We start from the raw sequence: 25,179 nt of genomic DNA on the forward strand, positions 1-25,179 counted from the left end.
ACTGCAACTGTCATAAATATGAGTCAGTTGCCAAGCATCAGAATTTTGATCATGTGACCATGGGGATGCTGCAACGGTTGTAAAATGGTCATAAATAAGTTTTTCCGGTGCCGTAAGTTTGAATGGTCACTAAATGAACTGTTGTAAGTCGAGGTCTACCTGTACATCATTAAAAAAGGAATGAATTATGCAGTATGTTAATAGCTATATGACTTTTTAATAAACTTAACTACAAAATCTAGATTGCATTTTAGAATGATATTATTACATCCAACAATTATATTCTAAGAATCAGTAAAAAACATATTTTAAGCATCATAGTATTCCAAAATAAGTTATAAAACACACACATTGCTCCAAATGACTTCATTATATCTTATGGATGTCAGTACTGCTATATTGAAAATGCTGTATCTGAGAACTTACAGTGTTCTCTCCTATATTTTATGCTACCCTTTGCTGTTTTTGTTTGTGTGAGCTATTATTGTTTTGAGGTCAACTCACTATATTTCAATACTTGTTAAAATATATCCTTGACTTTTCCTTAGTGGCTTGCTTGCTTTGTCCTGCATGTTCAGTCTTCTGCTAAATGATGGTGCTAATATGGTTATTGTGACTTTTTTCTGACCTCTAGTAATTTATCTTTGGATCTTTATCCTGGTCATCTTCAAATTTTATAATCTTCTCTAATCTTACATTCAGTGCCTTATCTTTCTGTATGGAGCATTTCTGTGCAGAAAATCATTTGTGATAATCAAAATCATCAGTAAACAAATAATGTGATAGTTCTTAATTTTCTCCAGTTCCTCTTTTTTCCAATATCTGGTTCAATTTTTCTTCCTCTTTCAAGACTTTCATGACTTTTTTTTGAAGACATAGCTCTGAATTTTTGTTATTCTCTCTCCATGCCCTTAGATGTTCAAAAATATTGTGTCTCCCTTAAATGACCCAATACTTTATCCTTCATTTATTTCTTAAAACATATAAGTTGTCCTTTGGACTATATGCAACAATATAATAAAATTATATATAAAACATATATTGGTTTCTATTATTACTTTTTTATTCTGCCAATTAGTTGTATATAATGATAACCTTATTCTATTAGTCTTCCTTTCCAACATTCATTTGTAAACTCCTTTGCTGGGCTTATGATCTTTCAAATAATATTGACATGCAAAATTGAGCAGCTTAATGAACCATATTAAAATATTGTCACTGAATGTGTCATAACTTAGAGAGTGTTATGATGTTTAGACTATATAACAGTAGGAAGCAATTTTAGAAGCTTCATTGATTCAAACTGCAATTCTATATGGATTCACTTGTGAGTAATCTATACTGAACTCCATGAGACTCAAGTGTCAGTTCTTTGTCATAGTTTATTTGCTGAGAATACCACACAGTCAATCAAGTATGTATTGGTTATTTTTGTCTGTCATATTTTAGGAAACCAAGTGTATTGCTCAGGTTCCAGAAAAGAAAGATGTGGTAGAAGAGCCCAGTGACATAGAAGAAGGTGGATTAGATCTGACTATCCAATTAAAGCCTGTCAGTTTCTATATTACGGACAAGAAGGAAATGCTTCAGCAATGCTTTTATATCATAGGGGAGAAGAAATTGCAGAAGATGTTGCCTGATGTTTTAAAGGTATTGAAGTATATCAGTTAGAGCTGTGCAAATTCTTTAAAAAAACGGTGCATCACAATACATTGGAACACACATGAAATACTTTTTAAAAAATGATTAAAAAGCAAACATGTTTTTATCCATGAAGTATATTGGTTGTACACACCCATGCCAAGAATAACTTCTGAAATTAGTCTCATGAGCCTAGAAAAAGATGCAGCTTTTAGAATTGTTCAAAAAAAGTGCTTCATGTGAATATCTATGTTATTACATTTAAGAGAAGGCTGAGTATATGTGTGTATGTATGTGTGTGCGTATGTGTGTATGCACATACAAACACGAATGAGATATGACAAGTTAATAAAAATTTAAATAGAGTTTGATTTTAAAGGTAATAATTTAAAACTATTTATCTTTTTATCACAATGATAAACTCTGCTTATGGCATTGGTACCATCTCTTATTTTTGAAAAATATATAAAGAAAAATATGAAATGGTATGTTATCAGTTTACTATGACTAGATTGCAAATCTGGGGTCGGGCAGATAATCCGCGGTCTATATTAGGATATATTGGTTTTCATCCTTTGGTGATGGGCGGGTGAAATAAATTCCCTCATCAAATTCTGGGTGTGATTCTTTTAATGAGTCATAACCATGACATAATCAGAGCAAAAATGTTACCTATATAATATAATAATTGTGTTTGTAGGATATTCTGGAAATAAATCCATAGATATCCATTTCATAATAAATATGAATAGCAAAATGTTCAGTATGAGAACTATGTGCATTGCAATAAAAGCATATTTATTTGACACTTATTTGGTTACTGTTTAGATGTGCATCCATTTTGTTCACACTTCAGTGTAGGGACCTTTTTGAAATATGATAAATTGGGTAAAATAACATAGTTTAGTAAGCCAGAATTTAAGAGTATATAATGTAGGATTTGCCAGTTTGCTTTAAATCAGTTTTAATGTTAAACCATCTCTCCATCATCACCTGGACAGACTACCGTTAATTTATTGCATTTTTCACATTCAAAAAGTAAAATTTTACATTCTCTGCCTATGGGTGTCATTCCTTTTATCAGTTGAAGTCGGGTGTGGCTTCAGTTTATTTTCTTCCAAATTGTTCCCCAACTGTGCATATTTTAGAAAAGGTTAAAAGAAAAGGTTTTACCTACCATATATTTTTGAAAGGAAATTACTGTTTTCTGTTTGTTTTCTATTCCTTATTGCAATATCACACCAACATTTGAAAATCTTCAGCACAAAACATCTCAGTCTTACAACCTTGCCAATTATAGTGGGCTTTTTTTACTGGTTAAATAAGTTCTCACTGATTCATCAGGAAAGCTGTAATTGATTAACCTGCCAATTAAACTCTGCACTGTTATTGGTGTGCATCTTATATAATTGTAAGACAGTTCAGTAGTAGTTTATATGGATTAAATAGTTCAGTTATTAAGATGCTGTAAAGGCAGCTAGTATTTATATATTTTATATGTATGTATATTAATAAATTCTGTGGTATAAATGCTGATGTATAGTGCTTGGGATAAATCAGACTGGAAATGTAAATAACGTTAATTACTGTGGCATATGGAATAATGTAATATATAATTACAGCTTTTCCAAAGGGATATTGAAATTTTTCTTTAATTGGACATAACACCAGATAAGAATGTGGCAACCTGGCAGTTTATAAATAAGTCATTTATAATTAAAGAACATACTACTCCCAAAGGATTTTTGACATCTTTGCCTGGAAATAACTAACTAGAAATCAGAAGCAAGCAGGATTTAAAAATAAAACGGAAACAACATTAAGGTGTTACTATTCAGTGCTTCTTAAAAATATTGATGAAGCTTTCAGTAGGTGAGAAAAGCACTGATATTCAGTTGTGATATCCTAAATCTATCTTTGTTTTTCTTCATAATAATTACTTTTGTAAAATTGTTTTTAAAAAATCAAAAATATTTTTTTTAATTTTTTTTTAAAAAGGGACAACCAGCAATTGTAAAACTTTTCAGCATACCCCAAAACAATGGAGATAGGTTTATGTCAAACTTGGGGTCTACTAGGAAAAAATTGAGATTGTTGGCATGGTTTCAATGAGTGAAACTGCTGGACATTTGTGGGATTTCTTGACCCCTTAACTGTTCTTACAATTTAAAAAAACTACACTTCTAATATTGGAGATGCTTTGGGGCCAGGAAACCTATTGGAATATCCAGAATGGCTGTCCATGCATAAAATGGCTATGGTGATGATTGCAAGTTCCAAATCTATTTCAGGCAAGGGCAAATTATTAGGGCTGAAAAAATAGTAACTTGACCACAAAACAGTTTAACTGAACATAATTCATAATTCATTTTTATTATTCACTTGCAGTTACCCAAAACATTTCTTCTCTTTAATGAACAGTTGATGTATAAGATACATCCCAACATGTATCTTTTGCATCAAATGTGGATCCCAACACATTCTCTCTGTTTTATATATTACTGATACATAAACTGCCAATTTTTCCACATAACTTTGTTTTCTCTGTAGTTCTCTCTATTGCGGTCTGGATCATTCTGTTTTATGTGAAAACAATTAGTCAATGGAACAACTTGCATTCTGGAGTTGTGGCTACTCCATTGTTGGTGGTTTTCAAGAAAAAAATGGACAACCATTTGTCTGAGATGAAATAAGGACTCCTGCCTAAGGCAGGGGTTGGACTAGAAGACTTCCAAGGGCCCTTTCAGCCCTATGATTCTATTGAATTGTTTATGTAAATCATGTGTTTAATCCATAATGATAATTACTTATTATGCCAATAATTTAAATTGTTGACTATATATATATATATTTAAAAATAGACACTTTAGAAAACTCTTTAAAATCATCTAAAAACAGCAGAACAAGTGGAGTTCTGGTATATTGAGCATTATATTTTTCTAATTTAATCCAATATGTGTATTTTAGATTGATAAAAAGAATATATAATTAGTTACATATATGTTTAACTTTTTGGTCAATAGTTTAATGAATATTTATCATGATTTAATAATGTATTAGGTTTGTATGTTATCATTTTAATTGTATTCCTTCTATTCAAAGCATAATATTCAAGTTCCAAATTATGCATATCTGGATTTCTATTATTTTTACATTGTTTTATGACATTCATTTTAATAATACTATTTAAAGTCAACTTTAGTTAATAATTAATTACAAGATTTTAAATTTGTTTCAAGCATGCTTAAATTTGGCTTATCTAAAGTATCTTATTTTAATTATTGTATAGAAACATTTCTTTTTTATTCAATTTCCTTAGAACTGTTCTATAGAAGAAATTAAAAGGCTTTGTCTTGAACAATTGGACCTTATGTCTGAAAAGAAGTTACTGAAAATTCTTGAAGGTAAATATATATATATATATATTGAACTAACATTTCGATTGGTTATTCTAAAATTTGGAGTAACAACTATTGAAGATTAGATGAGGACACAGCTTTGTTTCAATTAAGAAAATTAGAAATATTTTTGTAATAAAAAACTAAATATTATATAAATGTATGTTTACTAAGATGTAACTGTTACTAAGTTCAGCAGGATTTCTTTGCACATCATATATATAGTCTGGGAATATACATATATGATTAAAACCTATGTGTCTTTCTAGACATCAACTATAGCTATTAAAATTAGAATTTAAATATCTGAATTAGAGATGACAAGAATTGGAAGTCCTCTATTTTATGTGGTGCCATTAGATTAATTATTGAGCTTCAAACTATGGAGTAATTCATACCAAAAGGAATCAGTAGCCTTTGCTTCAAATATGTAAAATAAATATGTTTTGCTTAGAATTACAAAGTTTGATCATTTTGACTCTATGAGTATTTAGATACATTTGCATCATCTGAAAAAAAGAAACATATTTAGTTTCTGTCAAGTCATAGGTAGGATCACATATCTTCCTTTCCTGCAGAAGAACAATAAAACAATTTAGGAGAAACCAGAAGAGACTTGGAGACTTGGATGGTACCGCAAAGTAGAACGCAACAGGAAAAGTGAGAAAGAAGTGGCTCCTCCTGCTGGGTTATCTTTAGCTTTTGATCTCACTTAGGGCTTCTCCAAGCACTTTCCAAGTCCATGTGAGCCATGGCAAGAGTGAGGCTGAAAGGCATAGGCAAGTGAAGGAGCAGAGAAGTTTTCTTTGGAATAACTCTCTATTTAAGGGTCTGTTTAATAAATAAGTTATTTCAAACACTGAGTTACTTCTCGAGTTACAACCCATCATGGCCAATTCGTGGCGGGATGACTTGCTGTGGCCAACTCACCTTGGTCAACTTACTGCAGGACAATTCAACAATTCAATTTTAAGTATTTAAAATAATTAAAAACACTTCATTTTGTCCCTCCTTTTGCATCCATTTTTTAATGATTCTACTCCACCATTTCTTCAATATTAGTGTAACTCCTGTCTCATAGCAAGTAGACCTGTGGCAAGCTGACTGTGGTGAATTGTCGTGAAGCAAGTTGGCCATGGGGACTTGGCCATACTGAGTTGGCCACACTGAGTTGTCCTAGACCAGTGATGGGCAACCTTTTTGGCGTGGTGTGTCAAAAATCGGCAAAAAATCGAGCATAACTCGCGTTGTGTGTCACTTCGACAAAAACATAATTTTGCGCAATTTATAGTTTAAACTACAAAAATATATAATTGCAATATAATTGTATTTAATAAACCAAAAACAAATTATTTAACATAGCTGCTTAGTAACTTCTTTGTTCATCAGTCGATTTCGTATGTTGCCCTTGATATTATTATCAGTATCACTTACCAACGGTCCTGCTTAGCAACCAAAATGTTGGCTCAGAAACTCTGGCATTGAAGCGTGCAAGTCTTAAAGCTGTCAAGTTACAAGACCCTTGCACCCCTAACCCTTTAGGAAAAAAACCCCAGGGGTCTTCAAACCTGACAGCTTTAAGCCTTGTGGACTTCAACTCTTCAACTAAAAGAGAGACTGATAAATATTAAAAAAAATAAAACCAAAAAGCAGCTACTGCAGTGGCTTAGAATTTTACTCAATTACTGTTGAGCCCATGGAAAGTTCTGCAGCCCCAGGAGCAAAGGAAGGGGGACGGAGAGAGAGAGATTGGCTGTTTGGGGTGCTTGAAACCACCTGGCCCTCCCCAAAGGAAACCCTCATTTGCAGGATGAGCCTCGACTGGCTCTGCCCAGCGGGGTTACTCCAAGCGCCATTGGGCAGCGACGGATGCTTATCCTTTTTCCTTCGGCTGCTTCAGCTGGGACTTCAGACACCCCAAGGGGGGACTTTATCGGGCCTCCCCCTCCCCACCCTTTGAATGAAGGTGTGATATGGCTCCTCCATCCCTGCTCTTTAACCCAGCCAGAATTACAGGAGGGCTGCCCCCGTTCTGCTTTCCGGGGTGGATCTTAGCCGAGGGACACCAAGACCCCAGAATGGGTGGGGGGTGGGGGAAGAGCTTCTTGACGGAGGCCACGATCGACTTTTGGAAGTTGTGTTTTCGTAAAATAAGATTAACCTTTGGATGTGTTTGTTCCGCTCGGCCAGCGGCGTTTTCTCCCACTTAATCCCGGCGGATCCTGATATCTGAGCTGGAAAACTGCAACCCCCCGGAAATGATGACGCCCCGCTGAGTAGCTGGGACTTGCAGAAAAAGGCTGCAGAGAGAGAAGCGTTCGATCCGTAATCCGTCTGTGGGGGGCGCTGGGGACAGGCCGGGCCCCTTCTTCCCACCTCTATCCCCCCCCACTCTTGAGGGACAAGCCCTTTCCCCTGTCCCAACGGTGGAATTTGAGGCTACCTCTGCTTTCCCTCTCCCTCCCTCAGTTGTGCAGCAGCGGCAGCGGCAGCTCTCAGCCTGGGCGGCAGCGTCACACAGGCTGTGGAAGGAGGGGGAGGAGGAGGGAACCAAAGAGAGCTTTTACCGAGTCTGCGCCCCACAGCCAGGACCGTCCTGGCGCCTCAAGCCGCGTTTCTTCCTGCAAAGCCCTTCTGGCGTCAAGCGGAACTCTCGGGTTGCCCGAAGGGCTTTGCAGGAAGAAACGCGGCTTGAGGCGCCAGGACGGTCCTGGCTGTGGGGCGCAGACCCGGTAAAAGCCTCTCTTTGGTTGGTTCCCTCCTCCTCCTCCTCCTCCTTCCACAGCCTGCGTGACGCTGCCGCCCAGGCTGAGAGCTGCCGCTGAAACAAGTTTGGGGAGCATGTGCGTGTCACCCGAAATGGCTACGCGTGTCAGCACTGACACGCGTGTCATAGGTTCGCCATCACTGTCCTAGACCCCACTGTTGTTCCCAGCTGAAATGGGTCTGTGACATAAGCCAATATGTACCATCTGATTTAGGAAAGAGATTTGAATTGGAAGTAACTTAGTGTTTGAAATAACTTCTTTACTTGACCAAATTGCCATAACCTTTGCCTTATTTTCTAAGACTGATTATTTGGACCTGTACTGTGGTTTGTATACTAATCCTGTTATTTTCTGCTGAGTTATTTTGCTGCTTGATGATAAATCCTGTCTCTGCTTCTTCATTGTTCTTGCTTGGCTATATGAAAAAACCTAGCAAATCCTATCTGCCTGCCAAAAGGCTTAGTTATTCTGTGTAGGATCTTAGCACTTTGGGTGGAAAGAACAAATGTCACATGGCAGGGGATATAAGTGAAATTAGAGAAATGGAAGCCAGGAGACACTGTTTTTTTGTCACTGTTACTGTAATAGTCTTCCTGAGGTTTGCTTCATATTTGTAACAATCCGGAAACTAAATAAAATGGAACTCTTATGAAGAATGATTGGTAAATAGTTCACTATTGCCATTTTTAGCTTACCTTCAAATTATTTAAATTAATTAATTATGTTATTTTAGTAATGATTTTGTTCCTAGTTTATTCATTTTATGATTAGTATTTTAATTGTGCATTTTATTAATAATTAGTTATTTTTTATTTATTTTATCTTTTATGTATGTTTGGGAAACCGCCATGGTTTCTTGATTTGAGGAAATGGTAGTAGAACAATTTGTACTGTATTGTACAAAAGTAGAATGATTGCACTATCAAATAAGTCATTTGTTTTTTAATTACAGAAAATTTTAAAGATGGGACCCTAGAGCATTGCCTTGTCCTAAAGCCTCTATGTATCTATCTTAGTGGTGTTTTTTCCACTATGAATGCCCTCCATATTTATAGAGTTTAATCTCCAGAATCATCTGGACAGCTTAGTCATTGAGAGTTGAAGTTCATGCATCTAAAGGGCGAGAACATTGCTAAGTGAGACATTTGTTAAGGTAATTTCCCCCAAAGGTTGTTAAGTGAATCACTACAGTTGTTAAGTTAGTAGCACGGTTGTTAAGTGAATCTGGCTTCCCCATTGACTTAAGTTGTCAGAAGGTCGCAAAAGGTGATCACATAACCCTGGGACACTGCAACTGTCATAAATATGAACCAGTTGCCAAGCGTCTGAATTTTGATAATGTGACCATGTGTTTGCTGCAACGGTCATAAACCACTTTTTTCAGTGTTGTTGTAACATTGAACAGTCACTAAACGAACTGTAGCAAGTCGAGGACTAATTTCAAATTCAAGTTTTGGTAGCTGATCATATCAGGGATTGAAACCTAGGACTTTTTTTCAAGCAAAGTATGCAAAAAGCACTGAATTTTCACACAAAATATCTTCTTCCTTATTCCTGTGTCTTACAGAAAGAAGAGCAACTCCCATTTTTTAATATCTTCCAACTGTTCATCAACATTGTCTGTCTATGAAAATAGCCTTTCAGTTCATTCCCCAAGTATATAAACCAGCCCAATCTTCTGCCAGACCTACAGATAAAGACAAGGAAATTATATTGCAGGAGAGAATGAGAAACCAGTGCTGGGATTTGAGGAAGATATTATATGATTTGGATGAAATAAAGCTAAAGTCTGAATAGAAGTGAAGTGATGGCAGGTGTTGATAGAGAAGGTCAGTTAACTGTAGGGAAAGCAAGATAGGACTAGAATATAAACATCAAACATCCATTTTAACTGTCCTTATGAAGAAAGCATAAATTCTATTTTGTAATTGCAGTATGAATAGAGATTTGCCAGTGCCCTTACTTGGCATCAAGGTCAGCTCCTCCCACTAAAGGTAGATTTGATTACTGAGACATTGTTTGGATATTGAATAGCTAAGTAGTCCCAAATGTATAAATACGGGCATTTAAAGAAGCACATGCCTTAATTATACTCTGCTTTTGTTGTGCGATGCATTTATATATTCCTAAAGCAGTGGAGTCTTTTTGAAATTGTGGATCCCCAATGAACACTAAGCAAAAAAGTGTGTTTGCCTGTGCAGCAGACAAATACAGAAATTGGCTATAATACAATTAGAATAAGACATTTATAGCAAGTGAAGGGAAAGGTAGCTGGAATCTCTCTAAATATAGGGAGATTTAAGATTAATATTTTCAGAGTCAGAGTTGCTCACAAATGTAATACATTTTTCTTACTTTGCAAATTAAAATTTGGAAGTTGTTTTGCGGGTATCTTTTATGTTCATCTTAATGAGTATTGTTTTTGTTTATTCGAATTATATGGTTGCACAGTTCAAAATACCAGGGCAGTTTACAGCAAATTTAGAACCAAGTGCAGTGTCGAATCTTAAAAAACAATTAGGGACAATCACTCAATGCCATATAACATAAAATGTCTCAGATTTTGTCTTACTCAGTGTCCTAGCCCAATTTTTATGGAAATAGCCAGCTCTTCAATGCTTTCTGAAAGGCCAACAGGAGGCCTTTCATATTTTGGGAGATAAGCTGCCAAATAATTCCATCAAATTATTGGGTGAGGTGGGGAGGTAAGCAGGCACCATGACAAGGAAAGCATTCTTTCTGAGTCCATCAGATAGCACAGCTTGCTAGAAAGGACTTGGTGTCTGCCAACTCTGTTGGATTTGTTGGGTTGGACTTCCCAGGTAAACCATACATGAAGCACAACTAGATGAGCTAAGTCTACTTTATTGTAACACTACATTAACATAATCTTACAGACTTCCTGCCTGCCACTTTTAACTGCTAGATTGTTAGGGCAGGCCCTTTCTAAGTTTCTTTCTTTGACTATTCAACGATTCTGGGCTTCTGTCTTTCTTGCTGATAAGTTTCCCAGGCAGCATCTCTTCTCACCTTTTCTCAAGATTATTTATGCATTCCATTATATGTTGGAACAGGCAGAATTAATAAGATACAGATGTTGCAGATAATTCAACCTTGTGCCATGAAGAGGTTTACAGATGGCAGCATTTTTAATTGAACCTGGAAGCTTATTGGAAGCCAATGCGGCTCACAAAGAGGTGGATTAACATGGGCATGCCAATGTCTCATGATGCCACATTCTGGACCACCTCTAGGTTCTGAATGGTCAGATCATGGGTGTCAAAAGTGGTGGTCCACGGGCCGGATGCATCACATGGAGATCATGCCCACCCCAGCTCCGCAAAGGGAAAAAACATTGCAATACATCACGTAACAGCAACATGACGCAGCAAGTTTGACACCCATGGTTCAGATGATAATTTATACAAAGATAAAACTTTGCCTATGCTTATTAGCAATGATTCTGCAGTGTTCCATGTTGAAGATGATAGTGTTCTTGTGCATGAAAAATAGCGATAGCACTTAGACTTATATACTGCTTTACAGTACTTTACAGCCCTTTCTAAGTGGCTTACAGAGTCAGCATATTGCCCCCAACAATCTAGGTCCTCATTTTAATGACCTTGAAAGGCTGGAAGGCTGAATCAACCTTGAGCTGGTGAGAATTGAATTGCTGGCAGTTGGCAGAATTAGCCTGCAATACTGCATTCTAACCACTGCACCATCATGGCTCCTGACATAAATGTGGGGTATTTTTTCCTTGGGTATAAATATGGAGCAACTACTAGACAGCTGATGTTTATCTTAAAACAGCCTGCTACACTTCTAGGAAAGAGTACACCTTTGGAGCTTGCAGTGCCTCTTATAGCCAACTGTCTATAAAATGCAGATATTTCCGTTACTGATTACAATTAGAGTTTGCTTATTTCAAGCCCCCTTCTGAAACAAATAGACTGCCTCTTTCTTGACAGTAATAACAATATTTATTGGTGAATAAAATTAAGACAGAAAAAGGCTACCAAAACATAACATCTCATATTGACATTTTGTTTTAAGGTGAGAGTGGGGCAGATTCTGACAGTGATGAGGAGACCAATGATGCTGAAGAAAAGACAATAGTTGAACCAGCCAGTCAGTAAGTAATTGCCATAAATTAATTATATTTGTTCTTAGATAGTTTGTTTTAATTTTGTCTTGTATTAAAACTTCAGTTAGAAATACTTGTAAAATGTCAGCAAAATTCCGGCTAAAACTTTGTCAAAACATTGGAGGAACTGTAGAAATGTTGGTGAAAATGTATGAACTCTTGCTGCAATATGACAAATGAACAACTGTTGTGGATATTGCAAAAATCAAGAAATTAAAGCCTGCAAAATTCCATGTAAAGCCTCAGTGGGCTCTATGGGATGTGCAAATAAACACAATATTGCATGACAAAATATTGTGAATCCCAGATGAAAATACCCTAAAAAAATAAAGGACTGCAATGATGGTTAATTCTATAATTGTTTTCTGTTATTTTTTAAAATGTGATAAATAGTAAAAGTTTGACAGTATTTGCTGTGATTCAGTTAAAATAGTACTTTTAAAATATTGGTTTTGCACAATGGGACCCTGCCTACTAATAACATTTTGCATATTTTTTATTTTTATATTATTTCCAATAGTGCTTTTTAATTGAACTTTGAACAAATACTATTAAATCAAGAAGTAAAATTGTCTATCTACTAAATTCAGATATTAGAATTCAGATATTCCTCATAGGTATTTTAATCCTGTCCAGAATTGTTAGGAATCAAGCTGCATTCAAATTTTATAAATACATTGATCACCTCTTTATGTATGCCGTATGCTTTTTCTTTAAGAACAACTTTTTTTTTTTTAAATCTATTTTATTCATTTTCACATTCCATTTTACAATCACTTATATACAGGGTATTTGCTATAAAAGAAAAAAATATATAAAAAAAAATAAAAAAAGAAAAAAAAGAAAACACAACTCATCATTCACAACCCCACCTGACACTTCCATCCTCCATACACCCCATCTACCCCCTCCAACTTTCCTTTCCTCCCTCTAACGCTCCCCTCCTACTTCCCTTTCCCCTCAAACCTTCCTTCTCCCCTTACTCCCAACACGCCCTCCTTGCATTCCCCTTACTCCTTCCTTACTCCTCCCTTCTCTTTCCCTCTACCTCCCTCCTTGGTGTATTCCTTTATTCAAGTGTTGTTTATTATAATCTGATAAAAAGTAAAATAAACCAAGGAAAAAAAAATATAAAGAAAGAAAAGAGAAAAAAAGGAAAAAAAAAGAACAACCGTATATAAGTGCATTCTTGTTCTTATTGCGACTATGTTAACACACACCCACCCACCCCCCATAAATCCCCATCCCTACTCCTCCCGACTTCCCAGGGCCCACACCTGGCACTGCCTTCTATCTAAAGTATCTTATGTTCGTATGGATTAAAAATAAAAGTAATATATTAAAGGAACTCCCCCCCCCAAAAAAAAAGAAAAAAAAGAAAAGAACAAAGAAAAAAAAAAGAAAAAGAAAAAAAAAAGAAACTCTTTGTGTTAAGCTCAGCCCCCCATCTTTATCTATGCTTAAATAGTATAAGTCATTCTATCTATATTTTATTCTCGTCTCTTGCTTCTTTGTTATTTACCCCGACCTCCTGTAAACTCTCCCATTCCTCTTCCTTAACCTTGTATTCAGATAAACATTTATCCAAATTTGTATAGACATCAATATACAATCTAACTCAAACATAATCCCTTCTATTAAAATTTTAGCAGCGTGGATCATTCCACATATTCAAATATTACTTTACAGAAGAATAATCAAACTTTCCCTTTCTTAACCTTAATTTCAAACAATAATTCAAAATAATCTGACCAAACTTTCCCTTCTTAGTAAAATTTAAGCAGCGTGGATCAAGTATTACTTTACACAAAAATCAGTTTGCATTCTATCTTGAAATGATCCCGACCAGCTTTCCCTTCTAATAGGATTTAAACAACGTAAATCATTCAGTATATACATTCAGTATCACCCCACCAATATACGTAAATCATTCCGCATGCATTTTACCCTCATCCCTTGCTTCTCAAATATTTGCCACTATCAAATTTATGCAAACATTAGTTTAAAATCTAGCTCAAAATAATTTCACCAAGCTTTCCCTTCTAATAAAAATTAAATAGCATAGATCATTCCACATATTCAAATAATAGTTTCAGCAAGAATCAGTTTACCTTCTATTTTAAAATAATCTCTTCAAACTTTCCCTTCTAACAAGATTTAAACAGCGTAAATCATTCTGCATGCATTTTACATATATACATTCAATATCACCCCACCAATAAATTCCGCTTTTTCTTCCGGAGAGAGGTCGCAAACCCCCATTCAATCCACAACTTTAGTGAATATTTTAGAATGTCTAAATCCTCAAACTCCGCTTTTCTGCTTCTCCGAAGGAGGGGGAACTACCCCCTCCATCTTGCAGCCATGTGGTCTGTTGCTTGCCTTCTCCTTCGGCTTGTCTCTCCTCTTTTCCAAGTGAATCAGGAAGTCCCGCCTTCAAAGTCTTGTAATAGAAATCTCGAGCCTCCGAAACAGAATTGAGACGAAGTCTTTGATTCTCAAATGTGACCGTAATGCCGGCTGTTGCCTCCCATTTATATTGAATCTGATGATTTCTAAGCTCTTTAGTTAAAAAGGTATAGTCCCTTCTTGCCTTTAACATCTGGAAAGGTATTTCTTTGAAGACAATCAAGTCCTGGCCATCAACTCTCAAACTATTATTGTAAAATTTTTGCATGATCGCATTTCTGGATTCTTTTGTGGAGAAATATATAATTATGTCCCTCGGGAGCTGTCGCTGTTCCGCTACCAACGAATTCTGGCGATAAATTTTCCGAATCTGCCAATCAAAGTTAAGTCCCGGGCTTCCCACCGCATGGCTGAGGGCTTCAACAAAGGTCTGTTTCAGATTCTCTCGCTCCTTTTCGCGGAATCCTCTGACTCTTATTGCGAATGCCTTCTTATTAAAATTTATCATAACGAGCTGTTCTTGAGTGTCTCTAATTTTTTGTTGTAATATTTGAATATTAGTAGTCAAATTAGAATTAGCCTCTTCCAAACTTTCTAATTTATTCTCTATTTCAGCGGTATAATCTGACAGGGCAGACACGGCTGCAAACGTATTCGCCTTCATTTGGTCAATTTTAGACTTTAAATCACCATATAGCTCCAATACAAATTCCTTAATTTCTTGTTTAAAATCATTAAACATTTGAAAAAAAAATTCCTGTGTTAAGAATTCTCCAGTAGAGGGCGTAGGAGACAAGGGCTGCGATACCAGTGTAAATTCTTTAAGCTCATTCACAGATTCTTTAGGCACATTTGTAGAGAGACGCTTCGATTTTGACCTGGGTGCCATTATAAATAAACAAATAAACAGCGCTTTCGCTCCCCTCTGTTTCCAAAAAAACCAAAAAAAAAAATATTTTGTTAAGGAGCGGTCTGCAGGAAGGTAAAACCGGCTACGTACATCCCCTATCAGTCACCAACGGAGAGAAATCGCCATTTTAAAGTCCGTTTAAACAAAGAAGCCTCTAAGACAAATGGTGCTGGTATTTACGATAGTAATAAAAGCATAAATCTCACAGGGGTGGGACCCGCCCGTATTAATCTTAGCTTCAAACAACTTTGCTTTGTCCTGGGGGGGGGGGTCGCCTGTCTAGGGCTGCCAAAAAAAGGCAGCTGAGAAGAACTGGCTGGAGATAAAAGCTCCGTTCACGCTGGATCTAATCTCTGTCCACAGCCAAAAAAAAAGAGAAAAGCTGTGAATTACGAATAGACCCTAACCACAGAGCTACTCCCTGCCCCTTTATGCCAAAAAGGGGTGATATCTATGATCTTATTTAGATATACAGACCAGATCTCTGAGAGGAGCTCGGTTGAGCCCTCCTCGGCGACAGGCTCCTCCCCCCGGATCTTGAGAACAACTTTTTTTTCTTGATTGCATATGTGTACAATGAACTTATTTATTTCAAAGTAAATCCTAATCTTTAATATTGTTTCTCTGAATGTACATAGAATTGCAGGCTTCAATTGGGAGTCATTGCATTCTGAACTGCATTCATAGGAGGGAATGGCATTATAAGTATTGAACTTGATCTTGAGTTATAATCTGCTTTGATACACCTGAAAGGCAAAAAGGTATACATTCCAACAGTTTCCCTTGTAAAGAGATTGTGTTATTTCTCAGATAGTAATCATTTTGAGTTATCTGAGGTCTTTGCTAAAATACATCTTTTGTAGATCTGATTTCTCTTTCTGCCCTTCCAATCTAAAATAAGCCTATAGTTGACTTGTTTAGTGGGTATTATAAAACTTCAAAAGATACAGACATGTACTAATTGGACAATTATAGATCTATTGTAAAATCATAGCAGGAAAGGAAGAAGAATCAACCTAAGGCATTAAATTTTCCATAAGTGACTTTGAAATGATCTTTTTTAAAAAATTTATTTATTAAAAAGAAAAAAGTGACCAGGCAATATTTAATAAAGTATTTTGATGTAAATAGATATGAGGGATAATATTTTTAGCATATATTAGATTGTGAGAAAGCAATGTTTCCCCACAAATAAATACTTGTAATGACTCTCTATCAGCAATTAGAAATGAATTGTGTGATATGACCTTTAAAACCTGAACAATATTCATTTATGTAAAAAGGTATGGTATAATAATGACTTTATCAGTTGGCGTAGTTTGGCTAAAATGAAAATTAACTGGGAAACGTGGTTCCTAAAATTTATACTGTTTAGCCACAAGATGGCAGAAAATGCATGCATATTAAAAGACCAATTGCAGTCCTATATCAGAAATTCGGTATGTGACAGCAAAGAATTTCTCAGTGTTAATGTTTTGGACAACACATTGTCTTATTAGTATATGTACAGTTCTGTCTGCTGAAGTGGTTGATAGAAACCAGGTACTACATTTTTCTTCCAGATGGCTTTGTATCAGACTCTTCAGTTGTCAGAAAAATGACAGAGCTAAATAGGTTGGCTGTAACCATTTCCATGACCTCTACTACAAGTCATGTTATTAGAACTAAAGAAGTTACTGTGTTGCTCCTGCCTAACTATCTGAGTCCCAAATGAAATTTGTCAGCATGTTTCAAGGAAGAAAAAAATGTATTATTTTGGAACCTATACCCTTGGGTAGTTTCTTCCTCAATAAAAGTAGATTTTGGCCAACCATCCTTTTAGTTTGCTGATGAGGAGTGCTTGATTATAGGATTGCCATTTAATTCAGGAATTGAAGTCTTTATCCTATGTTCAGTTAGAAAAAAGGATATAAAAAACTAGGGGAACCATTGTCAAGTACCCTTCTCCTGTTTGCCAGCATGTATGAAAAAAATATTTTTAGTCTGGTTGTAATATACTTTGAATAGCTGGTATTTAACTTTGTATTGAAAGGGCACTGCAATTTTAAGGGCATTGCAATTTGTATTTAATTCTTATGAACTGTTTGCATGTCCAGCTGTGGGATAATTTCAAGATTGTATGTACCATTGATGTTTTTCATAGTTAAAGTAGGTAAAAGTCCTATTAATTGTATGGTATTGTGGTATGATATTGTTATTTTACATATAAGAAATCCTATGGCATCTAAAATATTGCCAGAATTATTATGGTACAAGATTATTCCATGATAAAATGGTTTGAAGAACAGAAGACTCTTTGCTGCTTTTGTTTAACTCTGACCTGCAGTGTCATTCAGTGTTTTGATTGTGTATGTATATTAACATAATATGTATTTATAATTGTTAGACAAAATAATTCAGATGTGAAATTACTTATATAAATATAAAATAATTTTATGACTAAAATGCTCATTAAGCTCAGCAACTGGACTAGCCTGCCTTGATTTCAAAATCCTGTGGAGAACTGTATCCTGTTTTCTCAAGTGTGTTTTATAGTCTTTCTTTTCCGTTATTGCGTTGTATAAAGACAATTAGACAACAGATAAGGTCCTCCATTTAGCAGTGTCCCCTCACTGTACAGTGGACATCTTCACATTAAGGTGAAAGCGTGTAAAAATCTCTTAAATTGGTCACTCATCAACTCTTCAGAAAATGTGTTATTTTTCTTCCAGTTCTGTATAACCTGTCAAATGAATAAGGCTATTTTAAAGAGATGTCCTTGCCACAGTTTTGAGCTAGGCTATTCCTTGTTGCAGATTGTATAATTGCCTTCCTGAAATCATTTTCAGTTTTGAGAATAAAGGCTAAACTATTGTTAAAATGTATTCCTTATCATCACTGTGATGGTAGCAATGGTGTTAGGAGTTGCAAATGTAGCATTGAGCAGCACTGCATGCAAGGTTTGAATTTATTTTTTTATGTAGCAGTTATCTGGGTTTTACAGTTCTTATCCAACACTGTGGGCTTATTTTGAGGCATCCTAGTTTGTTCCTAAAACTGCTTGCTGGGGAACCTTTTAATCCTATCTAATGTAGAAAGAATTAACTTTCAGAATCTGTTTTTGAAGGTAGTAACACTAGACAGATTCACTGCTGGAGGCTTTGTGGGCCTGCCATTCATAAAGGTAATTGTTTTCAGGTTTTTTTGTAGGTTATTAGTCCTTCTGAGTTCTTCAGTCAGACTTCTTTAGGACTTAAAATGCTGAAGGCCATTCTGGGAAGATGAAGCTGGGGAAGCATTATATTAAGAAGTCAGAGATGGTTTTTTTGTTTTGTTTCTAGAAAGGGTCATAACCCATTCGGAGAATCAACAATAGGTAGAGCACATATCTTTGGGGTAAGGTCAATGATCAATATATCACATATTACTCTATGCAGAAAATACTGAAACTATTGATAGTCATCACTTGCAGAGGATATGGATAACCAGGCAATACTCTGAGTTGTAAATAAGCTTACTGTGTTCTTGGAGTCATTAGGTTGGGTAATTACAAAGAAAGATGAACCTTCCTCAGTTTAACTGTTATCTGAAATAAAGATTTTGAGTGGAAGCCACACTCCCTTTTTCATATTTATTTAAAAAAAGCAAAGAACGACCTTCTTTGTATTTGGCTATTTTATTGGTAATATAGTTCATATAGTGCACTTTCAACGACAGGGTCTTCTTCTTATGCCCAAATAATATCAAAATATATTATGCCCGGAAACCTCTAAAATAATTCTTTAGATTCATTGCATCAAGTTTAGTTTTATCCAGCTTGGTTCCCTCCAGGTATATTGGGACCATAAATTCCTAATTCTCAAGCTGGCTTGGAATTCTGAAAGTAACTTGCCTTATCAGATCTAGAGGGGAAAGTAGCAGGCTAGAGAAACTAATATAATTTTTTCTGAAAACTGTCAATATACTATATATGCTTCATTGTATTACTATTATTTATGATTATGTCATTACATAAATCAAGCAATAAAATAGAGTGCTAAGCAGGTATTGATATATTTGAAGTGCTTATTTTATAATTATAAAGGGCAAACTAATTTAAATGTGTTCTTGTTCTCAGGCAAGACAATAGCATAGATTCTACTTCTTCTTTGAAGGAAGAAAACAAATTGGAAGGGCTGGATTCAAAACAAGGTAGGGATTGGAGAAAATCGAACTGTTTTGTGTTAGGTATCCTGATGTGATGTGACTGAAAATTGGGTGGGTGGGGAACTTTCCATGCATATAAATATATTGTAAAGAAGCATTAGCACTACCTATTTATTTGGAAATATATATTTATATGATATAAAACTTTGAATTAGTTTTTAGTTGTCAGGTAAGGAGAAGAACAGGCATAGATGGATTGCACATTCCCATCAGGTAAACTCAATATTCATAATGCCAATTCTTTAACCATGATTTTGACTATGTTTTTTTTTCCTGTTAGAATATAATGGATAGAACAGGGGAACTTCAGTAGCAGCATTGTCCTACTGTTCATACAGTTGTTGTCTTATATTAATGAATGGTTTTCATTCAACCATACAGGAAAAGGAAAATTGTGTCTCTAAATTCACAGTTGTGATGAGGATAAACTCCATCTGTTACTACTTCATAGACATAGGTCCAATTTTATTCTGTCCCTCCAGTTGTGTGGATTTCAGGACCCAGAATTCCTATCAGATGATCTATCTATCTCCTGTAGAAATTTTAAAATTGAACCCTACCTATTTGATACCTCAGCCTTGTAGAAGGCTGACCTAGAGTTTGGAAAGTTGACAGGAACAATGTGTGTTAGAAATTGCAGGGAAGAGGATAACTTATTTTATTGGTGGCAGTTGGGTATGAATTCAGTGAAAAATTCCATTTATGGGTCTGTTTGAATTTCAACAATTCCCCATCTATTTTGTGATGATAGGTATGTGCAACAAACTATAGGATTGGATCAAATAAGATCTTATTAGGATACATATTCCCACTAATTATTTCTGTAGAAATAAATACTTTATTTTTCTTTACTAGCCAATAAAGAAAATTTGACTGGAATAGAATAGAATTATGAGGCAATGAAGCTTTAGTAAAATGCTGTGACTTTCTAAGGAATAGTTTAAATACTGCTTTTTTGCACTCGGGTATGACCTTTGAATTGACATGTTTCCTGCAGATTTGTTCCCTTTTTTTCTGCTATCAGGAGGAATTGATGACTTCTTGCAGATGATTACTTCTTTGTCCTTTTTATGACTTTATCAGCACCGTTTTCATGATGGCTTTAGGCAATGACAACAGTTCTAGTCAGGATGTTAACGTTTTAAGGAGCTTTGGAAAATGTGAAAGCATAAAATGGCAAAACTTAGTAACTGTTCTTATTCTACACTGTGATGCTGAAGATGAAAAATACAAAATCTTAAGAAAAAGTGATTCAGAGACAGAAATTAAGAACTCAGAAATAAATTTCACCATTTTAGTTGAAAGTATAAATGTAGGTTTTCATTTTGATAAAATGATAAAGATAATGAGAGAAATACCACCAGAGACTTTTATTACTATGTAAAATTACGGATGCAAAAAAGGAGAATAAAGGAGCTCAACTAATTAAACATTTCTTAGGCCATTATAGCCGTGTCATTATTGTGTAGCATACATCTGTGGAGATTTCAAGCACTGAACAAAAAAATCCAGGCTGATAACACTTATTTTCAGAGTCAGATAACTTCTTGAGGAAAAGGAGAAATGATTTCTCTAAAAAATACTTTTGCCTCAGTCCCTCAGGTCAGTTCTTCTTTTACTTGGAACAGTTGCCTTTGACAAGAAGAGATGAGTATGTCAGAACATAACTTCTGATCTTTGAACAAGGCTTATTCAGTGGGGAATGTGATCTCTTACTGAAGAGCTTCTGATTAGCTGAACAGTATATTAAGTAAATATGGACTATTACCCTGTAGCAAGGCAAAAGAATTTTCCATTCCTTAATCCTATTGATTCCCATTTCATTTGGTCTTTCACACTTCTCATTTGTTTCTGGCAGTATGATTTTTGATTGCTTTTCTTAGGTGGTAGAAAATTAAATATTGCATCACATAGGTACAAGTTGAATATTTGATTATTATATTGACAACTATTTCTCAGAAGGCAATATTGATGGCTAAATTTTTCAGAGGTTCCAAATTACTGATTTTGAACTTTTGCTTTATAACTGTAGTTGTTATAATTCACCCCACGCCTATCCTGCTGCACTGCTCTATGGTGTCAATTCATGAATGAGCAAAACATGTTGGGAATATATACCAAGAGTATATAATCACAACAGGGTCATCAGAACATAAAGGTCATTCCAGCTGCCCAGTTAAAGCATGTAGGCAATTATATTGGGCAGCAGTAATATAGGAGGATACTTATGGTACCTTTAGTGGCAGTGGCAAAAGCTGTGCAGGAGAAGGCAATGGAAAATGACTCCTGTGTTTTACCAAAACTCCCTCCTCCACATATGCACATGATGCGTAAGATAAAGTGATTGATGATACAGCACCAGATGATGAGCCCTTAAGGCCAGATGCACTTAACGTGCTATTGAGAAAGAGCTCAGTGGTGTTTATGACATGGTTAGATTAAAGCCTTCAGGATGTCTAGTTGCTGTTGTTGCCATGCAGACAAAAAAAAATCCAAAATGGCAAAAATAGAATTACAGTGGGAATATAGAATGTAAAAAACACGAACACAGGAAAACCAACACCATCAAAGGAAAAATAAAATAACTACAAATTAACATCTTAGGCATCAGCAAATGGAAGTGGATTAGGATTGAATACTTTTAGTCAGAGCATCATACTATTTACTACTCAAGACATGAGAAATAAGGAACAACACTGCTTTCATAGTTAGGAATGGCTACCAACTTAGTTAGCCATTCCTAATCGTAGCATGGTTACAGTTCAATTAGCGACCTAGTACTATCAATTAAACTCTTTAATGTGACAGTTTTAAAGTTTATGTTCCAACTACTCATGTAGAAGAGAAGGAGGTTGGTGAGTTTTTATGATCACATTCAATTTCAAATCGCCCAAACAGATTAGTAGTGTATCAGTGAAGGCCTTGAAAAAGATATCAAGATGCTGATTCCTGTGGATGTACAGGATTCCTGTACATCCACAGGAATCAGAATCATACAAACAATGGATTTACTTGTGATATTGTATGGAAGTGAGAGTTGGACTTTGAAGAAACAGGATAGGAAGCATATTCATGGTTTTCAATTTTGGAGTATTCACAGTATTTTGAACTTTGGAGAAGATTTTTGAGAATATTGTAGATCACAAGTGTCAAACTCATGATGTGATGTATCACAATGTTTTTTGCCTTTGTGGAGCTGGGGTGGGTGTGGGCGTGGTCTGTGGATAACACATTCAGCCCATGGGCCGCCAGTTTGACACCCCTGTTGTAGATAGTCAAGAAAACTGACAAATGGATCATCAAAAATACCAACCCACAATTATCCCTTAAGATGCAAGGGACCAGGCTCAAATGATCAAACTAGACTTATGTGAAACATTTCTCTAGAAAAGTCTATAATGCTGTTAATGGTAAAACGAAAGAGAAGAAGAGGCTATCTATCAGTCAGGCAGATGAACAATAGGTTGACCTTTGGAAGATTTGAAGAGTCAGATTGGGAAGGATCCCTTTGGGGCATATCTATCTGCGTAGTTGTTAAGGTTCCATAACTATTTGTTGGCACATAATCAGATGTAACTAAGAAATAGAAAATCACAATCATAGCTATATTTCCTACACTGCAAGTGTTGCTCTATGCCCAGTTTAAGTATGATGCATTTAATATGGTTTTCCTGGTTCTGCTAAACCACACACACACACACACACACACACACACACTCTGTCTGTCTGTCTGTCTGTCTGAAAGGTACATAGTTTGACAAAAAATAGTCTTAAAGTATCAATTGCTGAAATCAGAACTTGCAAATAGAGCTCTGTGCAGTTTTGGTTTTGCCATTTTGATATTACTGATGAAATCATAATATTTATATACTGCAGCTATCTATTTATCTATATTTCTAATATCTGTAAAATTACTTGTGCAATGCTTTACTTTCCAGGTTTTTCCCCCAAGAAAAGCTACTTCCTACTTTATGGGCAAGAGCATTTATTATACATTTCTCTTAGTGTTCAGTATTGATTTTTTTCTCCCTCCAGATACCAGTTATATCATAAAAAGTCAAAGAAAGTATGTTTTTCTAAAGATTTTCTTCCTAGCTCATAAACACAAGACCCAATGCACATACGCACACAATGAAAGTTATGGCATTTCTTTCAGAAAAGATTTAAAACCAGAATAGTTTTTTAAAGGCTTTTTCACTCTACTTTTGACTTGAGAGGGAGAAAAAAGTAGTCTTGCTTTAAGTTGTTTGGAATGGCTGTAGATTAATTTCAGTAATATGTATTCTGCTGCTCAGTTTTTGGACAGACTTTGATGTGAATGAAAAGTAATTGGTATAAAGATCAAATGCAGAATATTAACTTTTTTGTGTGTAGGAAAAAGTTTTTATTTCTCTGTCACATTTTCCAAAAGAAGTATTCATGTTGCCAACTCATATATTATTATTGCCAAACAGTGGAATAGTTAGGGTAGCAACTCTCTTATAGAAGCTTTGGTTTCTGAAACCTTCACAATGAATAGAGACTAGCACACATGGGAAAAGTGCTTAGCAGGCCTTTTTTATTATGTAAAAATGACAAGCAAATTGCAGTATCTGGGTAATTTGACTAGAGCCTAGTACGTAATAGCAATAGCACTTAGACTTATATACCGCTTCACAGTGCTTTACAGCCCTCTCTAAGCGGTTTACAGAGTCAGCATATTGTCACCAACAATCTGGGTCCTCATTTTACCGACCTCGGAAGGATGGAAGGCTGAGTCAAACTTGAACCAGTCAGGATCAAATTCCAGGTTTTGGGCAGTGAGTTAGTACTGCAGTACTGCATTCTAACCACTGTACCACCACATAGTAATGCCAACCATTTACTGTATTTTTCGGAATATAAGACGCACCTTTTTTCCTCAAAAAAGAGGCTGAAAATCTGGGTGCATCTTATACATCGAATACAGCAATTTTTGCCTCCCGAAGCCCCACCCCCTCACCAAAATGATCGTGCATACCCTTATGGAAGCTTTCAGAGAGCTCCTGGGGACTGGGGAGGGCAGAAATGAGCAAAAAACTGCCTGTTTTTTGCCCTCCCCCAGCCCCAAGGAGCACTCTATAAGCCTCCATAAGGCTGTGCATGCAAATTTTTTGACCAAAAAGGGGCGTTTTTTGCTTCTTTTTGCCCCCCACCCCACTTCCCTCTGCAAGCCCCCCCCCCAGGCTATTCATGCCTTTTAAAAAAAACACGGGCCTGTTTTCGTGAAAAACGGCCCGTTTTCATGAGGTTTGCAGAGTGCAAAAACTTTTTTCCCCCTTTTGGAAAGCTCTAACTGATTGATGAGAATTACATTGATCAGGTGTGTGCCAGCAGAAAGAAAGTCTTAGGTGCTGCAGATTGTCAGCGATTTCCTTCTCCGGCACATGGATAAATAACACCTGGAAACATCTACTTACCTATCTACTCCCTCTCTCTCCCTACCCACCTACTGTATTTCTCTCTCTTTCTCCTCCTCTACCTACCTACCTACCCTCTCTCCCTACCTATCTACTGTATTTCTCTCCCTCTCTATCTACCTACGTACTTACCTACTCTCTCTCTTTCCCTACTTATCCCTCTACCTTCCAACCTACCTACTTTCTCTCTCTTTCCCTACCTATCTACTGTATTTCTCCCTCTTTCTATTTCTCTCTCTATCCCTCTACCTACCTACCTACACACTCTCTCTCTCTACCTACT

At 35.9% G+C, this 25,179-nt stretch overlaps 1 protein-coding gene across 1 annotated transcript in view; it reads left to right on the plus strand.

Annotated features, from left to right (window-relative positions):
* Positions 1-25,179, plus strand: part of CAAP1 (caspase activity and apoptosis inhibitor 1) — a 34,102-nt gene that overhangs the window by 2,119 nt on the left and 6,804 nt on the right. The window contains exons 2-5 of the mRNA XM_032214474.1: positions 1,450-1,650; positions 4,961-5,045; positions 11,864-11,942; positions 19,370-19,443. Coding sequence (XP_032070365.1) covers positions 1,450-1,650; positions 4,961-5,045; positions 11,864-11,942; positions 19,370-19,443 — 439 coding nt within the window. The remainder of the gene's footprint in view (positions 1-1,449; positions 1,651-4,960; positions 5,046-11,863; positions 11,943-19,369; positions 19,444-25,179) is intronic.

This window comes from Thamnophis elegans, chromosome 3 (assembly GCF_009769535.1).
Source record: "Thamnophis elegans isolate rThaEle1 chromosome 3, rThaEle1.pri, whole genome shotgun sequence".
Taxonomy (NCBI): domain Eukaryota; kingdom Metazoa; phylum Chordata; class Lepidosauria; order Squamata; family Colubridae; genus Thamnophis; species Thamnophis elegans.